The following is a 13,490-nucleotide window of genomic DNA, read 5'->3' on the forward strand; positions in this document are numbered from 1 at the left end:
GAAGAGCTGTGGTGGATCAGACCAAGGTTCCATCTAATCCAGCATTCTGTTCACACAGTAGCCAACAAGCTGCCTGGGGAAAACCCACAAGTAGCACATGAGTTCAGTAGTACCATCCTACTCATGTTCCCCAGGAACTGGTATACAGAGACATACTGCCTTTGATACTAGAGGTATCATGACTAGTAGCCATTCTTGTGCATTCCAAGCACAATATTAGTGTTTTGGAGCATGAAGGAAATCTTGGATCAGACGAGAATAGTATATAATTGTCTGTTAGAATAGTATATTAGATTTGAGGTGGGGGGGTATTATTATTATTATTAGCCCTAAACAACTTGGGACCATGTTGTCTTAGGAATCTTCTCACCCTTTATGTCCTTGCCCAATCTTTGTGATCACTGGAGGAAGAACTCCTGAGGTTTACCTCAAGAGCACTTGTAGTAGAGTGTTTAGCTGTCATTAGACAGGCCCCCACGGTTCTGATGGGTAGATGTATTCTCAAGACCCATCCTTCACACAGGCTTTCCCTGAAGTGTGACCCAGCCAGTTATGGTCTGTAGTGCACAGTAGAGTGTGCAGTTTTATCGTGGATTAGCTTTAAAAAATTGTGTAGTTTTATTGTCATATGTTATTGTTGTCTTGATGTTATGACATTGTATGTTCACTGTTTTGAAACTTTGTGGAAAGCAGTTTATAAATTTGATTAATAAATAAATAAATTATGATAATTAATATTAGTAGTAAATATCTATAACAGTAATAATTATTAATACTGTATATTAACTTGATGTGTTGTTAATAGCAGAGATTGGTGTTGGTTTTGTCTCTGTGTATTCTTTTGAATCCTCTCATCCTTGTTTTGCTGATGAATACAGTTCATCCTTTTTGCCCTTACTGTCCTGGTAAATCCTCTTCCTCTTAGCATTCTTATTCCTAAGCCCTTCCAAAGCTTTGATTGTTTTGCTGCTACTCTAGCAGGCTTCTTTGTGATATAAAGGCAGGGGCAGGCTCCTGAGGTTGCTTTAGAACTGAACAAAAAATTTCTAGGACTTTCCTGTACTAAAGATCTTCTTTCCTCCCCAAGGAATTTGCATCTGTAGATATTAACTTGTTTGTATGGATTCATATAGATTACTCCTTTTATAGTACTGTAAAGAACACATGTTTGCTGTGTGTGTTAACTTACAGGAAAAAAATTACAAGGAAGGTTTAGAAAATAATGACAATTTTGGACACAGTTGGGTGGGGTGCTTTGGGGCTTAGGCAGGTGGGTAGCTCTGCTTTGGCAGCAGGGGAGTGGGGTGGCTAGAGGGCCCATTTGCAGCACTATGCGAAGGGCCTGCAGGAATCTACTGCTAGCTTTGCCTGCTATATATTTTATTCTTATGGCTACATAGATACAGTTTATTGATTCTATGCATTGGATTCATATTTTTTACATTTTTATTATTTGTGTGCACTGCTTTGAAATCTGTAGATGTAAGCAGTTTATAAATACTTGTAAATGAGTAATGATTGGCATTTATGGATGCTGCTATTTACAGCATCAAGTTGTAAGGTCCACCTGTGTAGCTGTTTATGAGATGACTATGTTGTTGTTCAGTCGTTCAGTCGTGTCCGACTCTTCATGACCCCATGGACCATAGCACGCCAGGCCTTCCTGTCCTGCGCTCTCTCCCGGAGCGTGCTCAAGTTCATATTCATTGCATCCGTGATGCTATCTAGCCATCTCATCCTCTGCCGTCCCTTCTCTACCTTGTCTCAAAGGATAGACTTGTGTTTCCAAAGCAGCATGTTAATGTGTTTATCCAATATTGCTTATTCTATCCAATGTTGCTTTACTGTCTCAGAAAAAATGTATCCTATAAATCAGCTATACTCCCTGGGGGATGCAGGGTGTTGTAGTGCAACCCTTCTAGAAGGCAGCACATTGGGCAAGGCAAGTGTGCTTCTGCATTGCCAATTTTAAACTCAGACAGGATGGGCATAATGGGTAATTTCACATGGTGCAAAATTTATCCTATGTTAGGCAAGCATGTGAGTTCTGTTGTGATATTCTGAAATACTAGACATAAAGCTCAAAGTGGCAATTGTTGGGAGTGAGGAGAAGCAAGGCAGGGAAGATGAAGCTAAGGTTGCTCTCAACATTCCAAGCTCTTTTCACTAGAGCAGCCTCCTCCAACATGGTGCCCTCCAGATGTTTTAGACTGCAGCATCCATCATATCTGACCATTTGCAGTGGTGGCTGGGGCTGATGGGGGTTGTAGTCCAAAACAACTGGAGGGCCCCAGGTTAGGAAAGACTGCACTAGAACAATCTGGCTACTATCCAATCATAAAATGGCGCTCTCTCTCCTTGCCTCCCTGCACCATATGACTGGGTTTGGATGATTGTAGGGCTGAAAGAGCCCATCGTTGGTTCTTTCCCCACCCCCGTGTGTGCTGGTTGTGTGACCACGATTTACATAATTACCTGCAATGTAACGTGGGTTGCGTGTCATCCAAACGTGATGCGTGGTGTGGCAGGGGTGGTTTTGTACCCACCCTACAATCCACGGCTTGCAGTAGGGATTGTGGGGTGAGTACAAAGCTACCCCCACCACACCGTGGGCTGCGTTTGGGTGACACAGCAACCCATGCTTTATCGCAGTTAATTATGTAAATCGCGGTCGCATGACCAGCACGCACAGGGGCAGGGGAAGAACCAATTATGAGTTCTTTCGCCCCCACGATCGTCCGAACATGGCCCTTAACTGCTTTCTGCATATAATTCAATTGTTTCTGGAGTTCTGCCTTTTAGTATGAAGTTTCATCAGTTACTGTCTCATGATTTTGTGTGATGTTGTTTAACTCTTTCTTCCTCTTCAACCCAGGTCCCAATTCTCAGTAAAAAGGAAGATGTTTTTGCTTATTTAGCAAAATATTCCGTGCCACTGCTGCGAGCAGCATGGCTGATCAAAATGACATGTGCCTACTATGCTGCCATTTCTGAAGCTAAAATCAAGAAACGTCAGGCTGCTGATCCAAATCTTGGTAAATCAATTAACTGGGAAGTGTAATGCTTTTGTATTGGTTTTTATTGCACATTCTTGTACTACATATTGGGTTTGTGCATATAAATTCCTCTTGTCCGCTTCATAAATGTGATACAACTTTGCAATTCAAAAACAGCTCACCTGTTCCATTTAAAAAAGTAAACACTTTCAGTTCTGTTTATTGGTCAATCAAAAAGGTTTTCAATGTTTACTACAGTAGCAGCAATTTCCAGAGGGGCAGCCATGTTAGTAATGAATTTGTTAGTCTTTAAGACTCTATGTTGTTTTCGCTACAATAGCAGCATTAAGGGAGGAGCAAACCTATTTGGTTGACCTATGGAACAAACCCCCTTATTTGGGTAAGTATGTTCATTTTTTCCTCTCATAATTTAATAGTCAAAATAAATAGATATAAGGAGCACCTGGATGATATTTAGCATAAAACGCATATTAGATCGTGGTCCCTTCATATGAGGGACAGACATGTGGGCAGAGCAGTCTGGCAATTGAATGGAGCTTCCAAAGGAGAAAGATTAAGGAGGCAATGTTGACTGATCAGTTGAAACCTGATATCACTGTGAAGGATGAGATGAAACAAGCCATGCAGCTTGTTTATTAATGCAGGTGGATTTGTTGTTTAAAACATAGGTGCTGATTCAAATCAGAGGGACAGACTTTGAGTGACAGGACATTTGTATGGTTCTGTTGGAGCTTGGTAATGGTAATAGCTAAAGGAAACATAATGGCTTTTGATTTTAAGCAAGGATATCCTTAATACTGACACTGCTGCTTTGGTTGACAAGATGTATACCAAAGATATCAATACTGACTTTATGTGCTATCTCAGATAGAAGATAGATATTTTGCTATCCTGCGCAGTTTGTTTAGAATGTTCTTGGAATAATAAACACCTGTTACCACTGCAGTACTTGAAATATTATGGGACTATGCCTTAAATAAATGAAAACTATTCGTTCTGTCCGCTTTGAGTCTCTGTGCAGCACTGACGTATCAGTAATAAATTACCTTGGGAGAACTATCCTGTTATGGTGTGAAATGAAAGTAAGTGTGAAATAGCAGATTTGCTTTACTTTTCACGGTTAAGGTGGGCGAGTGGTTTGAATCTCCAGTAGTTGCCTTGTTTAACATGTCTACATAGTCCTTATTTTACAATGCTACTAAATTCATCCATGTTTTCTGTATGAAGCTACTGGTCTCACAGAAATACCTACTCATGCCTGAGGAGGGTAGATCTCTTAGGGAGCAATCATATGCATATTTAGAGAGAAAAAAACTCTACAAGTTGTAGGACTGTTTTTTCTGTCTAAACATGCATAGGATTGTGCCTTTAATTGCTCATTAGTTCAAAACACTTATATTCTGTTCTTTAACCAGAAAAGCTCCCAGGGCAACTTACAGATCAATAAAAACAAGAGACCCTGCCCTCAGGATTAAAATGTAAAAAGACATGACACAAAACAAAAAAAGAGGTGGAAAGGAAAGAGGAAAATAAGAAAATTCAGGCACCAAATTTTTAATGTTATAAGGTTCTTATAATGACCACAGTGCAGTGGATCTTTAATAAATATGGCAAGAGGCAAATGTATTTCAAAGTATATGCATGCTATGTGGATGAAGGTGTGACCTGGGAGCGCTTTGCATGTTGTATGGTCTTTGTCTATTCTCCCTTAGGGAGGTCCACTTCAGTTTTGGATAACTAACTTACATAGAGATGTTGTGTTTGATATTCTAAAATGGTGTATGCTAAACTTAAATCCAGCTCATATGCTTAAAGGATTTCTAAAATAGCCTTGGTAAGTTCAACAGCTCTCTTAATGGTATGGGAGGAAAAGCCGTTATAACTTAAGATAATGCTTCTTGTGTATTTGATTTATTTCCCACCAGAGAAACCTGTTCACACCTATATAATTAGCCTGCTTGTAAATACTGCCCCATGATCTGAGCCTTCATTTCTGTCATTAATTCAGAATAGGAATTCAAGCAGTGTCTGAGTTAGCCTTAATAATTTTTCATAACCATCATGTAGCACTTTACTGTTGGGCTTTTTTTTACTAAATGTATAGGATAAAGAGCCCTGTTCTGGAATTTTCTTTCCTTGCATGTGTTTAGCTTACCATCATAAACATTTTCCCAGAGCAGAAAACCCTGTGAGATGACTAGTTATATTCACAGAACATATTTAGGTTCATAGATCACAGATCAGAGAGAATATGGGGATTTCTCTCCCCCTCCACCCCCAGGGGGCATGGCTTGGGGATGGTTCTTGGGGAGGGTGCCCAGCCCTCTGCGGGCTGGATTGGGAGCCTTCGTGCACCAGAGTAGGTCAGCGGGCTGGAGGCGAGTTATATCCCTACCCCTGAGTTACATCCTGTGAGGAATGTAGGCAGGCAGTTGAATAAAAGAACTGGAAACATTTTTAAAAGAATCTCCCAGTAGTGTCCCCTCAACAGATGCCCCCTGCATTGCAGTCTCATGGGGGGGAAATTGGCAAGCTGGATGGGGCACTCCCCCCCCCATGGGCCAAAGGTTCCCCTTCACTGGCCTAGATCATTGAAAGTTTTAGAAATGTCAGCATCATAGATGATGAGCAGTTACGTTGATAGCACTAAAGACCACCTGTCTCCTCCCAGGGCAAGTTGTTTTGCATGACTGTTGGAGTCAATTTTGATTTACCATATTGGATGCTTAAAAGTTAAAAGGATGCTTAAAAGCTCATCAGTTTGCCATTAAATTCTAATGTATAGCACCTCTGTGATTTAGGAGTTTGAAGTTCAAGGAAGAATGTGAAGGGGGAAGTATTTGCCTTTTCTACAAGGGAGGTCAAGCTGGCATGCATGGACTATCCTACTTTATCAACTCTGTGTGGTAGGTTAGGCTGACAAATACTGTGAATTGCCCAGAGAGTGTTTTTTTCTGAACTGCCCAGAGAGCTTTGGCTATCAGGCAGTATAGAAATATAATAAATCAGTAAAATAAATACTAACCTGGTTTGCATGATCCTGTAGCCCACTGTTGGGTTGTGGCGCTTGCTGGTGCCGGGTTGACAATTCAAGCCCCCCGCCATGTCGTCTTGTATTGTCCAAACCTGACGACAAGTCTACAACAGATAATGGGTACTGGGTGGTTAACCACCCCAACAAGACATCCTCACTAGGTTCAGGCAACATGAAAAACTGTGCCTGGCGAGGGTAATTATGTCAACTGGACTGGCACGAGCAGGGTGGTTAATAAACCACCATGGCTTATTAACCACTCTTGTATTGTGTGAACCAGCCCAGTGACTTGCCCATGGTCACCAAATGAACTTCATGGCAAATGGGGGTTTAGCTGCCTTGAGTGCCACTTTTGGGTAGAGAGGCAAGGATACAAATAAAATAAATAAATAATAATAAATAGATGTGGGCCTCCCTAGTCTAACACCAGATTTCTCTAATGACATTTTTGTAAAACATATCCAAAGATCCCTAATTAAATTTACCTCAGTCATGTGTTAATTCTAATTCCTTTAATACCACGCCACTTAACCAATCCTGTTAAAATATTAGTGCCCTCCTAACAGATGTAATTATGCAACAAAATACATTGCCATTGCTATGTAAGGCACTGCTTCCAAAGTTGGTTGTCTTCTTGGCCTACCAGTAAATAGCAGGCTGGAGTCAAAGTGTTCCTTATGAACTTCCAGAGGGGTAGCTGTGTTAGTCTGTTGTAGCAAAAAACAGCAGCAGGGATTTGTAGCACCACAAAGACTAACAAATGTGTGATCACATATGCCATATTATGGCATGTTTATTGATGTGTCTGAGGAAGTGGACTCTAGACCATAAAAGCTTATGTCATAATAAATCCATTAGTTTTTGAGCTGCCTCAGGTCTCCTTGTTGCTGCTGTTTTGCCTATAAAGGTTTCAAAGATCTGTAACTGATTGATCTGTAGATCATAGCAGTGCTAATTTCTTTTGGTTGCATCCTTTAAATCAAAATACTATGTGTCCCAAGGCATTGTTTGATATCTAGGATGCCTTTCCATCCTGTCTGTAATGTGATGTGTTGACTTCAATGAGCATCTCGTAGGTGTAAATTAGAGTGATAGTATGCCTTGCTCTGTGGACAATATAAGAGATTCTTCTTATCAAGACAAATGTTTCTCCACCTGATTTAAATCTTTGTGCACTGATATTACACTACTGCAATGCTAGCACTGCATAACTCTTTGATAGTGTTGCAGTATCCCATCCTGCCCCTTCATGGATCGCTGCCTTGTTGTGGCGAAGGGGCTTGCGTAACTCAGTGAAGCCATAAGCTATGCCGTGCAGGGCCACCCAAGACGGACAGGTCATGGCAGAGAGTTCTGACAAAATGTGGTCCACTGGAGAAGGAAATGGCAACCCACTCCAGTATTCTTGCCAAGAAAACCCCATGGAACGTATCACAAGGCTAAAAGAGATGACGCCGGAAGATGAGCCCCTCAGGTCGGAAGGTGTCCAATATACTACTGGGGAAGAGCAGAGGGTATTTCCAAGTAGCGCCAGAAAGAGTGAAGCGGCTGGGCCAAAGCCGAAAGGACACTCAGCTGTGGATGTGTCTGGTGGTGAAAAGAAAATCCGATGCTGTAAAGAACAATATTGTTTAGGAATCTGGAATGTCAGATCAATGAATCAAGGTAAGCTAGAGGTGGTCAAACATGAGATGGCAAGATTGAACATTGACATCTTGGGAATCGGCGAACTCAAATGGACAGGCATGGGCGAATTTAATTCAGGTGACCATCATATCTACTACTGTGGGCAAGAATCCCTTAGAAGAAATGGAGTAGCACTCATAGTCAACAAAAGGGTGGGAAAAGCAGTACTGGGGTACAATCTCAAAAATGATAGAATGATCTCAGGACGAATCCAAGGCAAACCATTCAACATCACAGTAATTCAAGTCTATGCCCCAACCACTGATGCCAAAGAAGCTGAGGTTGATCGGTTCTATGAAGACCTACAACACCTTCTAGAACTAACACCGAAAAAAGATGTCCTCTTCATCATAGGGGATTGGAATGCTAAAGTAGGAAGTCAAGAAATCACCGGGATAACAGGCAGGCATGGCCTTGGTGTACAAAATGAAGCAGGACAAAAGCTAATAGAGTTTTGCCAAGAGAACATGCTGATCATAGCAAACACTCTTTTCCAACAGCACAAGAGGCGACTCTACACATGGACATCACCAGATGGTCAATATCGAAATCAGATTGATTATGTCCTTTGCAGCCAAAGATGGAGAAGCTCCATACAGTCAGTAAAAACAAGACCTGGAGCTGACTGTGGCTCAGATCATGAACTTCTTGTTGCAAAATTTCAGCTTAAATTGAAGAACGTCGGGAAAACCACTAAACCATTCCGGTATGACCTCAATCATATCCCTTATGAATATACAGTGGAGGTGAGGAATAGATTTAAGGGATTAGACCTGATAGACAGAGTGCCTGAGGAACTATGGACGGAGGTTCGTAACATTGTTCAGGAGGCAGCAATGAAATCCATCCCAAAGAAAAGAAATGCAAGAAAGCCAAGTGGCTGTCTGATGAGGCTTTACAAGTAGCTGAGGAAAGAAGGGAAGTGAAAAGCAAGGGAGAAAGGGGAAGATATATCCAACTGAATGCAGAGTTCTAGAGAATAGCAAGGAGAGACAAGAAGGCCTTCTTAAATGAACAATGCAAAGAAATCGAGGAAAACAACAGAATGGGAAAGACTAGAGATCTCTTCAAGAAAATTGGAGATCTCAAGGGAACGTTTTGTGCAAAGACGGGCATGATAAAGGACAAAGAAGGCAGGGACCTAACAGAAGCAGTTGAGATTAAGAAGAGGTGGCAAGAATACACAGAAGAACTATACAGGAAAGATCTGAATGTCCCTGATAGCCATGATAGTGCGGTCACTGAACTTGAGCCGGACATCCTCGAGAGTGAAGTCAAGTGGGCCTTAGGAAGCATTAGTAACAACAAAGCTAGCGGAGATGACAGTATTCCAGCTGAGCTATTTAAAATCCTAAAAGATGATGCTGTTAAAGTGCTGCATTCAATATGCCAACAAATTTGGAACACTCAACAATGGCCGCAAGACTAGAAAAGGTCAGTTTACATTCCAATTCCAAAGAAGGGCAACGCCAAAGAGTGTTCAAACTACCGCACAATTGCGCTCATTTCACATGCCAGCAAGGTGATGCTCAAAATCCTACAAGCTAGGCTTCAGCAGTATGCGAACCGAGAACTACCGGAAGTACAAGCCGGGTTTCGAAGAGGCAGAGGAACTAGAGATCAAATCGCCAATGTTCGCTGGATCATGGAGAAAGCAAGAGAATTCCAGAAAAAGTCTATTTCTGCTTCATTGACTACGCTAAAGCCTTTGATTGTGTGGATCACAACCAACTGTGGCAAATTCTTAAAGTGATGGGAGTACCAGACCACCTTACCTGTCTCCTGAGAAACCTGTACGAGGGTCAAGAAGCAACAGTAAGAACCAGACATGGAACAACCGAGTGGTTCAAAATTGGGAAAGGAGTACGACAAGGCTGCATATTGTCACCCTGCTTATTTAACTTATATGCAGAGTACATCATGAGAAACGCCGGGTTGGATGAATCACAGGTTGGAATTAAGATTGCTGGGACAATTATCAACAACCTCCGATATGCAGACGATACCACCCTAATGGCAGAAAGTGAAGAGGATCTCAAGAGCCTCTTGTTGAGGGTGAAAGAGGAGAGTGCAAAAGCTGGTTTGAAACTCAACATTAAAAAAACTAAGATCATGGCATCTGGCCCCATCACTTCCTGGCATATGGAAGGGGAAGAAATGGAAGCAGTGACAGATTTTACTTTCTTGGGCTCCAAGATCACCGCAGACGGTGACTGTAGCCATGAAATTAAAAGACGCTTGCTCCTTGGGAGGAAAGCTATGGCAAACCTAGACAGCATAGTAAGAAGCAGAGACATCACCTTGCCGACAAAGGTCCGTCTAATCAACCATAGGTCTAATCAAAGCTATGGTTTTCCCAGTAGTAATGTATGGCTGTGAGAGCTGGACTATAAGGAAGGCTGAACGCCGAAGAATTGATGCTTTCGAACTGTGGTGCTGGAGAAGACTCTTACGAGTCCCCTGGACTGCAAGGAGGTCAAATCAGTCAATCCTAGAGGAAATAAACCCTGAGTGCTCATTGGAAGGACAGATAATGAAGCTGAAGCTCCAATATTTTGGCCACCTAATGCGAAGAGAAAACTCTCTGGAAAAGACCCTGATGCTGGGAAAGACTGAAGGCAAAAGGAGAAGGGGACGACAGAGGATGAGATGGCTAGATAGCATCACGGATGCAATGAATATGAACTTGAGCACGCTCCGGGAGAGAGCGCAGGACAGGAAGGCCTGGCGTGCTATGGTCCATGGGGTCACGAAGAGTCAGACACGACTGAACGACTGAACAACAACAACAATCCCATCCTGATGTGTTGTTCAGTCGTTAAGTCGTGTCCGACTTACAAAAACTCTATTAGCCTTTGTCCAGCTTCATTTTGTACACCAAGGCCATGCTTGCCTGTTATCCCGGTGATTTCTTGACTTCCTACTTTAAGCTAAGAACCTGAGCTTCTTCGGCCTCAGTTGTTGGGGCATAAACTTGAATTACTGTGATGTTGAACTGAGATCATTCTATCGTTTTTCAGATTGTACCCCACTACTGCTTTTCCCACCCTTTTGTTGACTATGAGTGCTACTCCATTTCTTCTAAGGGATTCTTGCCCAGAGTAGTAGATATGATGGTCACCTGAATTAAATTTGCCCATGCTTGTCCATTTTAGTTCGCTGATTCCCAAGATGTCGATGTTCAGTCTTGCCATCTCATGTTTGACCACCTCCTTGATTCGTTGATCTTACATTCCAGGTTCCTAAACAATATTGTTCTTTACAGCGTCATATCTTTTAGCCTTGTTGATACGTTCCATGGGGTTTTCTTGGCAGGAATACTGGAGTGGGTTGCCATTTCCTTCTTCAGTGGATTGCATTTTGTCAGAACTCTCCGCCATGACCTGTCCGTCTTGGGTGGCCCTGCACAGCATAGCTTATGGCTTCACTGAGTTACGCAAGCCCCTTCGCCACAACAAAGCAGTGATCCATGAAGGGGTATCCTGATGTATCCCCTAGCATAAAAAGTGTTCTAATAGATTTGTTGGCCATTTATCTAGTTTCTGCTGCAGGGCTGGGGAAATTGTGAGAGCTTGCTGCTTGTGCTAAGGAGATGATGGTGTGAAATCTCTTGGATGGATGTGGCTAGAGAACTAAAAGGATTGCTGGCTTGTAAGAACGGGAAGCAGTTTAGGGACACAGATGTGCCTATAGACCTGTTTTCTCCAGAGCTGTTTTTAAAAAATGACCTGAGGAATAAAAGTTTTTTTGGCCCATTTCTGAAGCATTCTGCATTGTGGGAATTCCTTGGCTGGGTAAAGCTTTCTGTGGTGAATGACACATAGGCCTGTGTATTTAAACAGGAGTCTGGCCCAATCATGTATTGGGTGAAGTGAGAGTCTTGTATTTAAAGAGCATTTGGGGAGATAAAGGGCAGCTGGGACTGAGCTGGGCATCCCTTACCTGTATTTTGCCCTTGAAATCAGCTCCCACCTCCACTGTGTACATGACTAGGTCAGACACAGTGACTGGGTTCAGACAATTGTGGGGGTGAAAGAAGCCATCGTTAGTTCTTTCCCTGCCCTTGCAAGTGCCAGTCATGTATCCACGTTTTACATAATTGCCTGTGATGCAGTGCGGGTTGCCGTGTTGTCCGAACTTGCTGCGTGGTGGGATGGGGAAGCCTTTGTATCCACCCTACAACCTGTGACTTGCACTAGGGGTTGTGGAGTGGGTACGAAGCTCCTACTGTGCACCGGGTTTGGATGACATGGAAACCCGTGCTGCATCATGGGTAATTGTGTAAAACGCAATTGTGCGACCGGCACGCAATGGTTTTTTTTGGCCCCCTTGATCGTCTGAATGCGACCACTATTTAAAAATGCAGGGCTGCTACCATTGTGCGTAGCTTGAGCCTTACCCTAAGAATATAGGGGAACAGTATGCAAAATCCCCCTTTAACACAACCAGGTTTCTTACTCTAAAACCCACCAATCTATCTCCTGTGTCAAGTAAGGAAAAAAAATAAGTGAGCTATCTTTCTCCCAAGCAGCCAGAGGGTTTACAGACTGAGTAGTGCCTCTGGGCCTGGAGCTTCTATAGTATTTAAATACTATATTATTTAAATTGAATATGAATTGGAGAGGGGAGGATTCAGGGTATTGTGATGGGTGGTAGTCATTCTGAGAGTGGACATAGTTGGTCATCCTGGATATAGAAGCAAACTTCTTCACATCCTTTTGCATCTGAATGACACCAGTTTAGACCAACGTGAAGAAAACTTGTTGTTTTTAGAAAAAGTAAATGTTCTTCAGTGACAAAGAACCTTCAAATAACAAATTGCTCAAAGTTGTACTCAAGAGAAGAATTAACATCAGTTTCAGCGATTCTATTCTTCATTGATTTCTTGTTTACATAAAGTCCTATTGTCACCCTTTTGGAAATATTTCCCCCCACCAAGACTAAATAGGTTCTGTTCACTTGATGAGTGAAGAGTTTACATGGAAGTGTTTCACTGTTAAAACTGTGTCTTTTAATTTTCAAACCTTCTTTGTAGTTGATCCTCCTTACTCCAAAACTGTAAGTGTGATCCAGAGGTGGCTTTATGTATGGGGCAAATGGGGCAGTGACCCTTGTCTGCCACACTCACTTGTGGCAGAGAGATCCCCCTACAACCAGGTACATTTCCCCCACTGCTTCCAAGTGCTACACATGGTCTTCTCCTGTATTCCTATCATTAGAATATTTAGCATCTGCCCTGTCTTCTGCCCCATCAGCCCCAAAGGGCACCAGCCACCACTGGAAGACTTATACATGCATCTGTAGAGAAACAGACATTCTTTCAGCAAACATGTCAGCGTGCAGGCTTTGAAAACACTGCAGTGGAGAGAGTGTCATGAGAAAAGAGGATCTGTTTTAAGCCCCTGCTGTTTATTGTCTTAGAAATATATTTTGACAGCTGAGCTAATTATAAAGCTAACTGTTTGTGCTGTGTCCCCCTTTCCCCCAATTTTGTCAGCTGTGGAAAAGAATGCTTAATTTGTGTCTTTATAGAATGGACTCAGATTTCAACCAGATACCTACGAGAGCAACTGGCAAAGATTGCAGATTTTTATCACATGACCTCAAGCCAAGGCAACAACCCTGTAGCTGTGCCTCCTGAGGTGGAACATGCCCTAAAGCAGTGGGAATATAATGAAAAGCTGGCATTTTATATGTTCCAGGTAACCTTTTCCAATAGTGAACCAAGATGTAGTTCAGCAAAACAATTTAAC

At 42.3% G+C, this 13,490-nt stretch overlaps 1 protein-coding gene across 1 annotated transcript in view; it reads left to right on the forward strand.

Moving 5' to 3' along the window:
• Positions 1 to 13,490, forward strand: part of MED12L (mediator complex subunit 12L) — a 262,912-nt gene that overhangs the window by 29,153 nt on the left and 220,269 nt on the right. Inside the window, exons 4-5 of the mRNA XM_084847292.1 lie at positions 2,876 to 3,035; positions 13,270 to 13,439. Coding sequence (XP_084703418.1) covers positions 2,876 to 3,035; positions 13,270 to 13,439 — 330 coding nt within the window. The remainder of the gene's footprint in view (positions 1 to 2,875; positions 3,036 to 13,269; positions 13,440 to 13,490) is intronic.

This window comes from Heloderma suspectum, chromosome 3, assembly GCF_057233095.1.
Source record: "Heloderma suspectum isolate Gila_16-S chromosome 3, 16-S_ref, whole genome shotgun sequence".
NCBI lineage: Eukaryota > Metazoa > Chordata > Lepidosauria > Squamata > Helodermatidae > Heloderma > Heloderma suspectum.